We start from the raw sequence: 18331 nt of genomic DNA on the forward strand, positions 1-18331 counted from the left end.
TTGATTGGGCCTAAATGTGGCTATTTCCTTCCAGGTGAGTTGATTGGGCCTGAATGTGGCTATTTCTTTCCAGGTGAGTTGATTGGGTCTGAATGTGACTATTTCTTTCCAGGTGGGTTGATTGGGTCTGAATGTGGATATTTCCTTCCAGGTGGGTTGAAAGGGTCTGGAATGTGACTATTTTCTATTTCCTGAGTTGATAGGGTATACATATGGTTATTGCCTTTCTGGTTGGTTAATAGGGTATACATGTGGCTATTTCCTTCCAGTTGGGTTGATTGGGCCTGAATGTGGCTATTTCCTTCCAGGTGGATTGATAGGGTCTGGAATGTGACTATTTCCTTCCAGGTGAGTTGATTGGGCCTGAATGTGGCTATTTCCTTCCAGGTGAGTTGATTGGGCCTGAATATGGCTATTGCCTTCCAGGTGGATTGATAGGGTCTGAATGTGGCTATTTCTTTTGAGGTGAATTGATTAGGTCTGAATGTGCATGGGTATTTCCTTCCATGTGAGTTGATAGGGTCTTAATGTGGCTATTTCTTTTGAGGTGGGTTGATTGGGCCTGAATGTGGCCATTTCCTTCCAGGTGGGTTGATAACATCTGAATGTGGCTATTTCTTTTGAGGTGGGTTGATTGGGCCAGAATGTGGCTATTTTTTTCAGGTGAGTTGATTGGGTCTGAATGTGGCTATTTCCTTCCAGGTGGGTTGAAAGGGTCTGGAATGTGACTATTTCCTTGCAGGTGAGTTGATTGGGTCTGAATGTGATTATTTCCTTCCAGGTGAGTTGATCGGGCCTGAATGTGGCTATCTCCTTCCAGGTGAGTTGATTGGGCCTGAATGTGGCTATTTCCTTCCAGGTGGGTTGATTGGGCGTGAATATGGCTATTTCCTTCAAGATGAGTTGATTAGGTCTGAATGTGGCTATTGTCTTCCAGGTGGATTGATAGGGTCTGAATGTGGCTATTTCTTTTGAGGTGGGTTGATTGGGCCTGAATGTGGCCATTTTCTTCCATGTGGGTTGATTGGGTCTGAATGTGGGTGAAAGCACTGTCATTCAAAGTGGCATGTATGGATGAAAGCACTGTCATTCAAAGTGGCATGTATGGGTGAAAGCACTGTCATTCAAAGTGGCATGTATGGGTAAAAGCACTGTCATTCAGATGACATGTATGAGTGAAAGCATTGTCATTTAAAGTGACATGTATGGGTGAAAGCACTGGCATTCAAAGTGACATGTATGGGTGAAAGCACTGTCATTCAAAGTGAAATGTATGAATGAAAACCTTGTCATTCAAAGTGGCATGTATGAGTGAAAGCACTGTCATTCAGATGACATGTATGAGTGAAAGCACTGTCATTCAAAGTGAAATGTATGAATGAAAACACTCATTCAAAGTGGTATGTATGGGTGAAAGCACTGTCATTCAAAGTGACATGTATGGATGAAAGCACTGTCATTCAAAGTGACATGTAGGGGTGAAAGCACTGTCATTCAAAGTGACATGTATGGGTGAAAGCACTGTCATTCAAAGTGACATGTATGAGTGAAAGCACTGTCATTCAAAGTGGCATGCATGGATGAAAGCACTGTCATTCAAAGTGGCATGTATGGGTGAAAGCACTGTCATTCAAAGTGGCATGTATGGATGAAAGCACTGTCATGCAAAGTGACATGTATGGGTGAAAGCACTGTCATTCAAAGTGGCATGTGTGGGTGAAAGCACTGTCATTCAAAGTGGCATGTATGGGTGAAAGCACTGTCATTCAAAGTGACATGTTTGGGTCGAAGCACTGTCATTCAAAGTGGCATATATGGATGAAAGCACTCATTCAAAGTGACATGTATGGATGAAAGCACTGGCATTCAAAGTGGCATGTATGGGTGAAAGCACTGCCATTCAAAGTGGCATGTATGGGTAAAAGCACTGTCATTCAGATGACATGTATGAGTGAAAGCATTGTCATTTAAGTGACATGTATGGGTGAAAGCACTGTCATTCAAAGTGACATGTATGGGTGAAAGCACTGTCATTCAAAGTGAAATGTATGAATGAAAACATTGTCATTCAAAGTGGCATGTATGAGTGAAAGCACTGTCATTCAGATGACATGTATGAATGAAAACACTCATTCAAAGTGGTATGTATGGGTGAAAACACTGTCATTCAAAGTGACATGTATGGATGAAAGCACTGTCATTCAAAGTGACATGTAGGGGTGAAAGCACTGTCATTCAAAGTGACATGTATGGGTGAAAGCACTGTCATTCAAAGTGACATGTAAGGGTGAAAGCACTGTCATTCAAAGTGACATGTATGAGTGAAAGCACTGTCATTCAAAGTGGCATGCATGGGTGAAAGCACTCATTCAAAGTGACATGTATGGATGAAAGCACTGTCATTCAAAGTGACATGTAGGGGTGAAAGCACTGTCATTCAAAGTGACATGTATGAGTGAAAGCACTGTCATTCAAAGTGACATGTAGGGGTGAAAGCACTGTCATTCAAAGTGACATGTATGAGTGAAAGCACTGTCATTCAAAGTGACATGTATGAGTGAAAGCACTGTCATTCAAAGTGGCATGCATGGATGAAAGCACTGTCATTCAAAGTGGCATGTATGGGTGAAAGCACTGTCATTCAAAGTGGCATGTATGGATGAAAGCACTGTCATTCAAAGTGACATGTATGGATGAAAGCACTGTCATGCAAAGTGACATGTATGGGTCGAAACACTGTCATTCAAAGTGGCATATATGGATGAAAGCACTCATTCAAAGTGACATGTATGGGTGAAAGCACTGTCATTCAAAGTGACATGTATGGGTGAAAGCACTGTCATTCAAACTGACATGCATGGGTGAAAGCACTGTCATTCAAAGTGGCATGTATGGGTAAAAGCACTGTCATTCAAAGTGACATGCATGGTTGGTTAAGTGATAATTGGTATTTAAATTAGTCAATCGCTTAACATGTTTATTGATGGGACAAATAGTAACATTACGGAAACTCATAGTCATCAGAGCAATCATCTTATATTTTATGTCAAGAGTATTCAAATAGTTCTTTGTTGAATTCAGAAAGGGCATGTACTTTTTTAACCAATACTAGTAGTAGTAAAATAACACTGGCTGGCCACGTACAAGATGATAGAGGTCCAGATGTGTTGCATGAAGCAACTATTCTGGGAACTCTACAATGGATTGCATTTTTATATAATAGACATTCATACATGAACTGCATGTACATGCTGCCCCAAAACCAGTCACCAGCAAAGATGTGATGTACATCAGAATGGTAGGAAACATACCAGGTACCTTTTTTTAATTACATAACATCCTTGCACCAGTGGGTATGAAGGATGGAGTGTACAGATGACCCTTCACATGCTGCACCAAACAGATGATGGTGTTAGGCAGAAAATGTAAGAACAAGACAAGAAACAAACACCACACACGTTATTTCTTGGTGACAAATGTAGCATTTTAATTGTCCTTGCAATGTGGTAATGTCAGAGTTAGTTTGTGATTATAAAACGATACATGACTGCACTCTACAATATTAGTCTGATTAAATATGAGAAAGAGGAGAGGGAAAATAAATATTGAAGCGATGTCCACAGGTAATCATTCAATTCTAAGCAAGCATTTGAAATGACTGCCACCAAGCTTTTAGACATTACACCTCTGTATTAGCCAAACAGAGTTACTCATCACAAGACACAAGCCATAGCCAATCAGGGAGCTGTATAATTGCCATGTGATTAATCACGGCTTGTGCTTTATTTTTAAACTCCATCACCAAATTGTAATTGCAATATAGAATGGAACTATGAGGTAGCCAATAGAAATTCAGTACAAACAGCACATTTGGGTAATCTTCCAAAGCCATGAAAAGGAAATACATTTGATTCAGGTAAAAATTCTGATATGTGATGAGAAACATATTTTAACTAAGTTATATCTGGCAAAATGCAACAAGAATAAAAACACTGTAACTATAGTTTTTCACTATTACACCATTGTTTTCAAAGAGCTGGTGCTGCGAATCAAAAAACAGAATTAATTTTTGAAAAAGTACATTATCACAATAAACAAAAACAACTGTGAAATGTTGGAAATATGGTTTTAACAATATAAATAACATTATTTATTTTGTAATTATATATTATAATTTAGTAGGCACATAAAGAATGAGACCCAAACATGGAGAAAGGTAGGCTGCAAGCAGGACACTCTAAATCTAAAACACTGATTGTTAGGTAACAAACACATGCATGGAGCATAAGGTAGAATGATGTGTTGCCTCATTTGACTGATGATGAAGACACTGATGGCATGGCTACACACAGGCAAGGAATGCAACATATAGTAAAGATGCACTTTCATTCACAGGACATAATATAGAATTTACATGTAATCATACAAGATGTGTCTGTAATACGTACGTCAGACATTGTATCAGTAAATCAACATAGTTTCTATTAATTGAAGTCTGCATGAACACTACATGTACATGCCTGACATCACTTATGTAGCCATTTCCAGACATTGTCTGTATTTGTCAAACAGAGACTGCTGTCACAATAATGTCTGATAATTATTATTATTATATCCTAATTGTCCCTGCTGAAATTTTGAAATCTATTTAGAAATTTGAGCAGTAGCTTTATCTGATTTCATACTGACAAAATGCTCCAGCCTACATCATGTACAGTGGAGTAGATAAATTGTCACCAAACAAATCAAGCAATAATTATATAAAGCTACTGATCACATTTCTTCTAAGAGTCTCAGCACCATATGTAGAAATTTTTTTGTTTTCCTCCTGTTTGATGGTATGAATATACTTCTAATGCGTGAAATATCCATAGACTCATCTTTGTTCTTAAGTAATTACTGTATCTAGGAAGGATATTAAGAGTGACATAAATGGGAAAAATTGGCTGATCAGGCACCTTTGCTGATCACATTTATATTTACTGACAATTTCTGAAAAGACTATGTTGGCTTGTCACTAAGTTACCACAAATGAAATTCAAACAAAAATTCTGATAATGAGCCACAATAATGGCAAATATTTTGATATAACTATTGTTGAAATATACTCCATATATTCTACATATTTCACAATTCCAGTTTACTCATACCATCAACACCAACAAACCTACAAGAATAAGGGCTTCAAACTAGTCAGTCTGCTGGTTTTACAAGCTGGTAGTTAAGTAGGTACTTAAAGTGCGAGTACTAATAGTTTTGAAAAAAAAATTTTTATGTGAAAACACAAGTAAATTGTAAATTTTGATCAGTCCAGTTGAACTACACATTTTGTAACATGGTTAACCCCAGGATAACATTTTGCAAGCTGTATGCACTTTGGGCTACTGTTACTGTGAACTAAAAAGCAAATCCATATTGCAATATAGCTCACTGTTTTGCAAACAAAATACATGTAGCTATATTGATAGTTCAAAAATAACAGTTTGTAATATTGTTATTTTTGATCAAAACAGTGAGCTGTATATTGCAATGATTCTGTTTTTGTTTTTTTATTTCACAGTAATTTGGAGCCTTGAGCATCATCTCAAAGTTGAACCCAAAATGCATTATTATTATCAATATTGAAATGTTACAGGTTGGCAGATGACATGTGCATTCTTCTTTGTAGGAAACATAGAAAACAATACCATGCAAATTATCAACTCAAGGATGGAGTTTTCCCCTCATGCCCATGCTTTCTAAAGGATAAAAACAAATCATCTTGAAGTCATTTTTCAGAAATTCAACAATGGAATGGGATAAAGAAATAACTATATATTAGCCATAAAATATAGACATCCCACATCTATGAATCAAATAATTTACCAGTAGCTTAAACATCGCATTGAATGAATGGTGTACTTGACAATATGCCATACCCAATTGCAATAAAGAGATTGATTTCAGTAGCTGAATAATGATGGTTTACACAACATGAAGTATAAAAAGTGCAATTTGAATGCTACACTCCACCTTGCACAATTTGGTGGTATGTGAAATTTGTATTCAGTTCACTTCATTGCCACGAAGCATTATTGCCATCTGACTGATTTTAAAATAGTCATCAAAGAAATCAATAAATTGGGAAAAAAAGGTAACCTCTGGGAGATCAGTATCCAATAAAAAAAATCATAGTGGACTTGGTTGGTGCTATATGTAAACTGTATAATGCTAATTTTAATATGATGGTATTAGTTGATGTAGATGTAGAGGAGGGGTGTAGAGAACATTGAAACTCAAGCTAGAGTTGTTTTCTGTATTTTACCTGATGTCATATTGACTAGGATCTGCTCGATGTCAGTCACATTGGTATCATTTCTATTTTCAGTATCAGACATTGTGGCAGTTGCATTGGTTAAACTGGCAGCTTCCCAGCCAGTTTCACTCCCAGGGCTTGTCGATTTGGAGGGTCGCATTACAACAGATGATGTTGAACTGCCAGAGGATGTACTGTCTGGGCTTGAAACCGGGCTATGATCACCTTCCCCGATACTGTCATTAGCATTGCTGAGTTGTCTATTATCAATATTACCATCAGCACCAAATTTACTAGCATAAAACTGTTTACGGGCTTCTACAAGAGAATCTGGGCGAACTGCAGCAGGTGGTGAGTTTTTATTAGCATCCTTTTTAAAAGAGCTAAGAGGGCTGAACACAGGTTTGTTCGGTGGAACAGGGGGAGGAGTTCCCCGAGGATTAACAGGACTTTTCTTCCCTGAGCTTGGGTTAGTTGGTGATGTAGGTGATGTATTTAACCGGACAGGGACAGTTGGTTTCCCTTGTGCAACTGCTGCATTAGTGGAATTTCCTTCATGTTTCACTGGTATTCCAGTCTTGCCAGATTTAGGGGTGAATTTGACCTCAATCTTGCCTGATTCATCCTCAACAGTACGTATACTATAGGAACTACCTGGTTTTGTAGGTGTGTACGACGTTTTTGAAGGACGTGGTGAGGTTGCACCAACTGATCTCTTATCACATTTACTATCAGTCATTCCTGGGTCTGACCTGCTTTTTCCTTGGTCCTTTACACTACTAACCATACTAATACTGGTAACACTGCTTTTTTGATTGTCACGCCCTCGTATCCGATGTTCACTTTTCCTCAACTGTTCCTCAAGTTCAAGAATTTGATGTTTCAATTTACTGACTTCATCACGTAACTCTTTAGTCCTGTTTTCCTCTCGATGAAGCTTAGCTTTTAATTGTTCTCTCTCAATGTCAAACTCTGACAGATATTTCTCCATCTCTGCCTCCATTTTGAGTGATTTTTTACCCTCTTGCATCAATCCCTCTGCCATGCTTCTCACTTCACCTCTCTCCATATCCAGCTGTTGTGACAGTTCTCTGTTTTTCTGTCTCTCTTCTATAAGCTTAGAAGCAAGTCTTTTTCTTTCTTTCACAAGCAATACAACAAATTGTTGATGTTTTAGTTTTTCTTCTTTTAGCAAAGTCTGTGTTCTTTTAGTATCCTTTTCCAGTTTCTTCTGTTGGGCTTTTTCAAAATCCACCTACGAATCAAAAATCTTGTTTAATAGGCAGTTCATCTGAGCATCAACATGTAGGCAGAAGATATATTTTCAAGCTGTCATTGATTCTATCATTTGTTTTGAAATAAGCTTCCATCTAAATGAAGCAAACAGCAAAACATACAACTGAATAGCGCCCTCACACAATATAAGTAAGAAACCAGTTTCTGTAGAGTATCCTCGGGGCCGACATCCGCCTACACTGACACACCTGTTGTATTAGCCTGCATACCTGTTGTATTAGCCTACATACCTGTTGTATTAGCCTGCATACCTGTTGTATTAGCCTACATACCTGTTGTATTAGCCTGCATACCTGTTGTATCAGCCTGCATACCTGTTGTATTAGCCTACATACCTGTTGTATTAGCCTGCATACCTGTTGTATCAGCCTGCATACCTGTTGTATTAGCCTACATACCTGTTGTATTAGCCTACATACCTGTTGTATTAGCCTACATACCTGTTGTGTTAGCCTACATACCTGTTGTGTTAGCCTGCATACCTGTTGTATTAGACTACATACCTGTTGTGTTAGCCTACATACCTGTTGTGTTAGCCGACATACTACATACCTGTTGTGTTAGCCTGCATACCTGTTGTGTTAGCCTGCATACCTGTTGTGTTAGCCTGCATACCTGTTGTATTAGCCTACATACTACATACCTGTTGTGTTAGCCTACATACTACATACCTGTTGTATTAGCCTGCATACCTGTTGTATTAGCCTGCATACCTGTTGTATTAGCCTGCATACCTGTTGTATTAGCCTGCATACCTGTTGTATTAGCCTGCATACCTGTTGTATTAGCCTGCATACCTGTTGTATTAGCCTGCATACCTGTTGTATTAGCCTGCATACCTGTTGTATTAGCCTGCATACCTGTTGTGTTAGCCTACATACCTGTTGTATTAGCCTGCATACCTGTTGTGTTAGCCTACATACCTGTTGTGTTAGCCTACATACCTGTTGTGTTAGCCTGCATACCTGTTGTATTAGCCTACATACCTGTTGTGTTAGCCTGCATACCTGTTGTATTAGCCTACATACTACATACCTGTTGTGTTAGCCTACATACTACATACCTGTTGTATTAGCCTGCATACCTGTTGTATTAGCCTACATACTACATACCTGTTGTGTTAGCCTACATACTACATACCTGTTGTATTAGCCTGCATACCTGTTGTGTTAGCCTACATACTACATACCTGTTGTATTAGCCTGCATACCTGTTGTATTAGCCTGCATACCTGTTGTATTAGCCTACATACCTGTTGTATTAGCCTACATACCTGTTGTATTAGCCTACATACCTGTTGTATTAGCCTACATACCTGTTGTGTTAGCCTGCATACCTGTTGTATTAGCCTGCATACCTGTTGTATTAGCCTACATACCTGTTGTGTTAGCCTGCATACCTGTTGTGTTAGCCTGCATACCTGTTGTATTAGCCTACATACCTGTTGTATTAGCCTACATACCTGTTGTGTTAGCCTACATACCTGTTGTATTAGCCTACATACCTGTTGTGTTAGCCTGCATACCTGTTGTGTTAGCCTACATACCTGTTGTGTTAGCCTACATACCTGTGTTAGCCTGCATACCTGTTGTATTAGACTACATACCTGTTGTGTTAGCCTACATACCTGTTGTGTTAGCCGACATACTACATACCTGTTGTGTTAGCCTGCATACCTGTTGTGTTAGCCTGCATACCTGTTGTATTAGCCTACATACTACATACCTGTTGTGTTAGCCTACATACTACATACCTGTTGTATTAGCCTGCATACCTGTTGTATTAGCCTACATACCTGTTGTATTAGCCTGCATACCTGTTGTATTAGCCTGCATACCTGTTGTATTAGCCTGCATACCTGTTGTGTTAGCCTACATACCTGTTGTGTTAGCCTACATACCTGTTGTGTTAGCCTACATACCTGTTGTGTTAGCCTACATACCTGTTGTGTTAGCCTACATACCTGTTGTGTTAGCCTGCATACCTGTTGTATTAGCCTACATACCTGTTGTGTTAGCCTGCATACCTGTTGTATTAGCCTACATACTACATACCTGTTGTGTTAGCCTACATACTACATACCTGTTGTATTAGCCTGCATACCTGTTGTGTTAGCCTACATACTACATACCTGTTGTGTTAGCCTACATACTACATACCTGTTGTATTAGCCTGCATACCTGTTGTGTTAGCCTGCATACCTGTTGTGTTAGCCTGCATACCTGTTGTATTAGCCTGCATACCTGTTGTATTAGCCTGCATACCTGTTGTATTAGCCTGCATACCTGTTGTATTAGCCTGCATACCTGTTGTGTTAGCCTACATACCTGTTGTATTAGCCTGCATACCTGTTGTGTTAGCCTACATACCTGTTGTGTTAGCCTACATACCTGTTGTGTTAGCCTACATACTACATACCTGTTGTATTAGCCTGCATACCTGTTGTATTAGCCTACATACTACATACCTGTTGTGTTAGCCTACATACTACATACCTGTTGTATTAGCCTGCATACCTGTTGTGTTAGCCTGCATACCTGTTGTATTAGCCTGCATACCTGTTGTATTAGCCTGCATACCTGTTGTATTAGCCTGCATACCTGTTGTAATAGCCTGCATACCTGTTGTGTTAGCCTGCATACCTGTTGTGTTAGCCTACATACCTGTTGTGTTAGCCTGCACACCTGTTGTACTAGCCTACATACCTGTTGTATTAGCTTGTATACCTGTTACATTAGCTTGTATACCTGTTACATTAGCCTGCATACCTGTTCTACTAGCCTGCATACCTGTTCTACTAGCCTGCATACCTGTTCTACTAGCCTGCATACCTGTTGTATTAGCCTACATACTTGTTGTGTTAGCCTGCATACCTGTTGTGTTAGCCTGCATACCTGATGTGTTAGCCTGAATACTTGTTGTGCTAGCATGCATGCATACCTGTTGTGTTAGCCAGAATACCTGATGTGTTAGCCTACATACTACATACCTGTTGTATTAGCCTACATACTACATCCCTGTTGTATTAGCCTACATACTACATACCTGTTGTATTAGCCTACATACTACATCCCTGTTGTATTAGCCTACATACTACATACCTGTTGTGTTAGCCTGCATACCTGTTGTATTAGCCTACATACCTGTTGTATTAGCCTACATACCTGTTGTATTAGCCTACATACCTGTTGTGTTAGCCTGCATACCTGTTGTATTAGACTACATACCTGTTGTGTTAGCCTGCATACCTGTTGTGTTAGCCTGCATACCTGTTGTATTAGCCTACATACTACATACCTGTTGTGTTAACCTACATACTACATACCTGTTGTGTTAGCCTGCATACCTGTTGTATTAGCCTACATACCTGTTGTATTAGCCTGCATACCTGTTGTATTAGCCTACATACCTGTTGTGTTAGCCTACATACCTGTTGTGTTAGCCTACATACCTGTTGTGTTAGCCTACATACATGTACCTGTTTGTGTTATACTACATACCTGTTGTGTTAGCCTACATACCTGTTGTGTTAGCCTACATACTACATACCTGTTGTGTTAGCCTACATACTACATACCTGTTGTATAAGCCTACACACTACATACCTGTTGTGTTAGCCTACATACTACATACCTGTTGTATAAGCCTACATACTACATACCTGTTGTGTTAGCCTACATACCTGTTGTGTTAGCCTGAATACCTGTTGTGTTAGCCTACATACTACATACCTGTTGTATAAGCCTTTCTCTCTCTTTTTCAAGCATGTAAGTAACATCATCACCTTGAGCTGTATCCTGAGCATGTTTTCGCTTCTCCTCTTCATATTCTCTAACAACCTGTAAACATGGACATATGAAAATTTAATATGTGTTACACACAATGTCAATGCTGTACCTCCTTCTTATGCAACAATATTGTGGCAACTCTATTACGTCTTGACAGATGTGTGGACCATCTTCTCATTGTTAATTTAAAAGTATAAGCAATCACAGTATGACTTACACACCACATTAACATATTTATCACATTCACATCACCATTTGCATTGCTCATTTACAACATTTACAACATTCATCATAAGTTTTCTTTGTGTAACACACTTGATATTAAATAGTCTGACTCCACTGTGGTAATTCTTCATTTTAATGGATTGTTCAAGAAATAACTTGCTAATTCTCTGGTTCTGACAAAAATGTAACTGTAAATGGGCAAGCATAAAAGTCAGGCTAAGTTTAGATTTTGAGTGCAAAAATTGGAATACATGATGAAATATGCGACTTCAGCATCATAGGAGTACAATACATGCCTGACCTGAATAAGAATGCATATTGCAAACGTGCAAATAATGACTGACAGTGTGGAAAAAGCACTGTATTAAAATGTATATATTTATTTTACATCTATATAGAAGTCTACTCTAACTGAAACTGCCTTGGATTTCAAACCTGACGGCGACAGACGTCAAACATGACAGACTCTGATGTTGAACCTGGCTGACTCAAAACCATTAAAATTGTCAGATAAATCATTCAAAATTGCTAAAATTAAATACACGTTTATGAAGCCAGTGTGGCAATATTGCTGTGCAACACAGCTATTAATAACAAGTGCCTCATTATTGCTATTATTTTGTAGCGTTGTCAATACTTTACCAGTGGATTTTCTGGCTCTAAAAAACGGAACAGTTTAACAGCCCGTGAATCTGAATAAATTTAATGTCTTTCTGGAAATTGCTTCCACAATCTCATATGGCAAACTAAGAAAAAAACTATTAATCCATTAAATATTATTGTAATTTTTTTTTTTTACATTGCGAGTGGACGAGTGACTGATGTGTGGTGTGGACTAGCATTGTAGTGATCGACGAACCAACGGCACACCGTGACAGGTACGTGCCAAGGTGTCCGTCACAGCCTTGCACTACACTACGCTAGATCGCTGCTGTGGACCAGCTGGATCAACTACGTAGGGATGGGAACACCCAAGAACACAGATACTTTCATTTGTTTATGCAAATTGTGCCTGGATTGTGACATTTCACAGTGAAGTCAACGCAAATTGTGGAGTACTACTCACTACAAAACAGAACAAATTCATCTCTCTGTATTCGTAGAAATAATGCTACTTAAATCACCTTAATGCACTTTAGAAAGTGCATTTTTGTACTATCAAAATTATCTTATAACAAATTTAAACAGAAATGTTCATTGCATTCATGGGAAAGTAGGCATGGGTATCATGAAAAACCAAATGGCCACCAGTCTGGCATATTAGTTTGAATCGCACAAAAAATATGACATGCAACTATAACCCAATATGTATGATCATCATACCAACTTTGATCAAAATTGGCTCAGTCATATCTGAGAAACAGCTCCGGACATGTAATAATGATGATTTAGCATTTTTACATGAAAATTGGGCGTCAGTATAAGTATTAGATAATAATTACTAAGATTCACACAATAGCACTGGGTGAACTCATGGGATTGGAATGTTTTATTTTACCCAGCATTCTAAGTTAATTATAGAGACCTGAAAATAGACTGAAAACATGGCATGACAGGATGGGAAAACTAGTGATATGAAATGATAACACCAAAACAATTGACTTAAATTTCCAGTTTGTGTCACTACCGAAATAGCTTAGCCAAAATACTTAAATATAACCATGTTATAGAAGTTTCTAAACTAAATATTGGAATTCAGGATAAGATATATAATGACATGATTAGAGGCTAACCAACCCACTATTCTAGACTGCACTATTATTGCTACATGTATGTTTATGTGGCAGTATCAGTTAAAGGATGTAAAAATCAATGTTGTTTTAAATTTTATTGGCATCAGTGAGAGCTTCACAAGAGTCTCAGATTTCACTGATCTGATCAATCTGAACAAATTCTTATTATATACTATCATGATCCCACCATCACTAGTTATATCAGGTAACCAAACTGCCAACACACGAATGAGAAAAAAGCAAGTGATGAATAAAATTTAAGAAAAACACTTCAGGACAATTTTTATTCTAAGACACTAGTCAAGGTCATACCGTATATACTCTATTAGAAGTGTATCTTCGATAGATATGCATAAACCAAAAATAAGGGCTGCCATGGTAAAATCATACACGGCCAGGCTAAATATCGCGCCGCCAGGGTAAAATTCTTCAGCGCCATGCTAAAAAACATTCCTAAAAAAAAACAACGGCTCTGCTTCAAAATACATTTGTGCAATTTAAATGGCTCATGGCCGTTCCAGATCGTTGTAGTATGAAACCGTGACCCTACAGGTGCGATCTATTAGGAGCGGCGACCTCAGTTTTCTTGCCGAAGCACCGTCCTGTCTGCGTGGTCTGGCGGCGGTAATTACAGCTCGACAGTTTGATGCGAGGCGCGTGCAACTTCTTGTTTATTTTGTTGCTTTACTGAATCAATGAATAGAATCTTATCAAAGGCTGCGCCGGTATATTTCGTGTACTGATTCATGGGTAAAGTCGACAAGAACCCGAAAATATTGTCGTCAAGAAACAATTCTTAGTTGTTTGTTGACGTATGTTTCATGTATTAAAAATAAGAATATTAAAATGGCTGGGGTGTTGATGATGTCTGAAAATAACGTATTTAATTAATAAATACATAGAAAATATAAATAATTAGATACATTTTTTATCACTATACTACAGGATTAAAAAAAGAAAAAATATATTAGTGTCTGATTATTACAACTTACAGAAATCAAGTGACTGTTTGAAAAAGTATCCGTGTATGAAATGTGCTGGTAATCAATAACCGGCTGTGTTATTCTATGAATAAAAACGTGTGTGGCTGAAAATTTATAAAATAATTATGATTTTTTAAATTTTATTTGTGGAGTGCCTTCTGTGACTTCCTGTATTTAAGATAATTCACTTCAGCCGCGAACGTAGTAAATGCTCGGCTACATTGTATCTATCTTCCTTTGAGTCAGTGAGCTGTTATGTCAAGATTCATGTTTATTTTGGCCCATTTAATTAAAAATACAAACGCTGTCAGAACCCAATTGTCAAGCTGCGTTGATTTTCGCTGTAGGACTACGATCTTCAAAGCGCTTGTCGATAATCTGGTTTATTTGTGAACTCGCTGTACACACGATAGGTTCAGGACGCGGTCTTCTGAAATATTTCTTTAAACATCCAGCCAATGAAGCAAGTCGATGGTTCTTTCAGCTTTGTCTGCTGCCGATGTCTATTCTTCGGATGCAGATGACGAGCCACCGGCAAAAAAAGCTTCGAATTCGAAACAACACCGCAGGATTTGACCCTGCATGGACAAAGCGGTACACATGGCTACTCTATGAATGAGAGAAAGGTAAGATTTTATTTTTCCACTTTAAACCCTAACCCTATACTGACTCAGTGAGGGCCTAATGCAAAATTTCGGACTAGCCTACATGTATGTAACGTTCATTCGTCACCGCGCATGTGTGGACGCCTCAGCCCCCAGGTTAGACTGGTGTAGTCGATTAATTTGTTTTTGCAGTTTAAATAAAATTAAAAAAAACGCAAAATCACCCCGACCGTTTTATTCTGCATGGGCCCTCTATCGACACTGCAAGAACCCGTCAATTTTTCAATGGGTAATTATGTTTATGAGTGTTTTAATTGACAATCATCTAAGCCAATCACACATCTCTTCAACTGACCTCTGATTTGAGAAGACTTCAGCTGATTGTAGCAGCAGATTTTTTTTTTTTATTTTACGACTAGTACGAGTTACTTTTTTTTTTTTTTTTTTTAAATATTTTTGTGCCAGGCGACAGTTCTGGACATTGAATGTCACCATTGTCTCTCCTGACTTTTTTTTTGTATGTGCAAATTGCAAGTGCTAGTGCTGACACATAGTGCATTTTGCCACAGAAGTCATATTCATGTTTGGGACTACATGACAGGGCTGTGTGGCCATCTCTCTGTCAAATGGCAATTTTAATGCGCTATCCTGGCGTCAACCAGGCTCGGTCGAACACAAGCACCTGCGGACCTTAACAAAGGTTCCCCCAAAGTCGCATTCGTGAGTGAATGAATTTCGGCCAGTGGAATTGGCCTTCCCATTGAGTCTGTGGCACACTCACCCAGGGTAGGGGTTGACCCTTTGATGTTCAGCCTAAGGTAGGATTTGAACTTGGGTCTACCGATCATGAGTCTGGAGCGACAACCACTATGCTACCAGTGACCGGTTACGAGTTACTTTTTGCAACGACGACAAACTCAAATTTCAATGTGCCACCAAGTTAGGTCTGCAGTGTGACCTTTACCATGTTGACCTCATTATACAATATATAATGCATTTATGAATTTTAATAGCAATTCACAGTACATTTCCTTCAGAATAAACCACTCAGGGTGATTTCGTGCTTACACCTCCATTTCGTGAATTCAGGTGCGTTATTGGATTGACTTCATTCACTTACGAGCGGCGTTCATCAAAGGACCGCGAACGAAGGCGAAAGCGCTACTTTCGTGCAGGTAGGCTTGTATTAACGGCTTTAAGACCATTAACCCCTTAGCCTTTTACATTATATCAAAATATCTTTTTCGATCCATTAGTACGGTAGTTCCTTGGTTCGACTATAATTTTCCAGTACTTTCCAGATTCTTTATTTCTCCTGACATCCGACAATTAAAAACAATGTGGCCAAAAATAACTCCAATAATTATTATGATATACTTATAAATCGTATTGACCACAAGCAATCCAGCAATGTACAATAGGGTCACCTGCATGTCGTCATTTGATGATTTATTTGTTCTTTCAGAAGGGATGCTGTGTAAGTTCTGCATTAAGCACAGGCAGCATGCAAGGACTGAGGTGAAGGTGTGGACGGAGGTGCCTTGTAAGTCAGTCAGAGAGAGAACCAAATTTAAGAACATCAGAAGAGTACCTTTCATGACGTTGCTGTCAGCCTGGAAGGACAAGCTGAGAGTGTGAGAAAACATTGGGATTGAGGCTGCCGTGACATCAATGGTGACAGTACAACAGATTGCCTTCATTGCCGCAATGTATGTACTGGCTTATAAAGCGGGAGATACTACAAATTACAAGCTATTGTTATCGTTGGTCAAGGATCTGGGATGCACATACTTTGATTCCCTGAACTTGGATGCGGATTCGTCGTACACCTCGAAGAGGACGATGAATGAGATCGTCTGGTGTCTAGGTAAGCATTTTCACCACTCTCCCCATCCCATTGATAACCAATCACAAAATAAATTTCATGGTACCAAATTTTGAAGTGGATATCATGGCCTGCTGTTCTCCAACGCTCTAGTCTTTTAAGATGATATATAATTTTTGTAGGTCAAACTATCAGAGGCAAAGCTGGAAGAGCTGCAGAAATCGTTGTTTGTCATGTTGATAGATGAATCAACCGATATATCGGTAACTGAGCAGCTTCTCATCTACGGGAAGTACATGTACCTCAAGGAAGGAGAACCAACGGCCACTTTCATGAGAACAGAAGTGGTACGTTATTTGTTTCTGTATAGGCTATTATGATTTGTAAATAATAATCATTATTTTTATGAAATATTTATTTCTTTTTCAACATAGTAATTGCGCTATTCATAATTACTCAACAAGTATACGCAGTGGGTGTCAAATTTTCATTTTTGTTTTGTAGATCAAGTCCGCAAATGCCGATGGCATCACGGCCAAATTTTTGTCCTTTGCCAATTACAATAAACTTGACACGAGTAAACTAGCCGGATTTGGCAGTGACAGGGTCATGGTCGGCCGTAATAAAGGAGTTGCAACACAACTAAAACGCGCAAGTTCCACCCATCGCATAGTAACATTGATTTAAGGCTCAAAAGCCATGAACGCAATAAATGGCAAATCATTGCATTTTGCATAATCATTGAAAAAATTTTACTAATCAATTTCAGGTTTCCCCCATGACAGTCAGAAGTCACTGTGTGGCTCATCGTTTGGCATTGGCTATGGGCAGCTCTGCGAAAACCGTGCCTTAAGGTAAGATGTTTAACGACACACTTTAAATGTTGTATAACTACTACGAAAATTCAGCCGTGCAAACAGCAAGACTCCGTACTATCTGAGTAGGTTTTTGGCCCCATAAATGAGTGCTTTAAAATTATAGCAGCATCTTATTGAGGCGGCTGAGTGCCCGTTCTTCATGCCTTGCCCAATTTAACAATTTATGTTACTTTTTTTTTCAGGAAGCCCTGAGGGACTTCTTGGACGAGTGTGGTTTTGCAAAGAATTTTGATGATCAAATCAGATTTTACGTCTTGCTTCAGGATTGATTCGCGCGGGTAATTCTTGAAGTTATTCCATTCGTTGACGGCCACTGCTGTTTTATCTGGTTCGGTTGCTTTCTGTAAAAAATTAAGTACAAATGATTTCACTGCTTCATTGCCATATGTTGAATTGCAATTGCGTAAGTGATCAGGGTCGAAAATACTGAAGTTAGTGTGCAGACGTCTTCAGCTGGTAATCTTCGTTCCACATTGGCAATCAGTGTGTCGATATACATTACTTGAACATGGTTGTTAATGAAATTGTCATCGTCGACTCGTTTTTTAACGGCAATGTTGCAGACCTCCAGTTCTGCAATAATTTCTGGCAGCTGCTGGAAATACTGGCCATCATTGGTTTTCAAATGCTGGATTGATTCAAGCGATTAAATCAAACTATGTTCAAACTCCCGAGCCTGAAACAATTTACATAGACCGGAAAT

At 38.7% G+C, this 18331-nt stretch overlaps 1 protein-coding gene across 1 annotated transcript in view; it reads right to left on the bottom strand.

Moving 5' to 3' along the window:
• Positions 1-18331, bottom strand: part of LOC144353147 (cortactin-binding protein 2-like) — a 90344-nt gene that overhangs the window by 36120 nt on the left and 35893 nt on the right. The window contains exons 4-6 of the mRNA XM_085496645.1: positions 11323-11430; positions 6282-7550; positions 5919-5949 (exon numbers count right to left, since the gene is read on the bottom strand). Coding sequence (XP_085352771.1) covers positions 5919-5949; positions 6282-7550; positions 11323-11430 — 1408 coding nt within the window. The remainder of the gene's footprint in view (positions 1-5918; positions 5950-6281; positions 7551-11322; positions 11431-18331) is intronic.

Source organism: Saccoglossus kowalevskii, chromosome 3 (genome assembly GCF_978046115.1).
Source record: "Saccoglossus kowalevskii chromosome 3, keSacKowa6.1, whole genome shotgun sequence".
NCBI lineage: Eukaryota > Metazoa > Hemichordata > Enteropneusta > Harrimaniidae > Saccoglossus > Saccoglossus kowalevskii.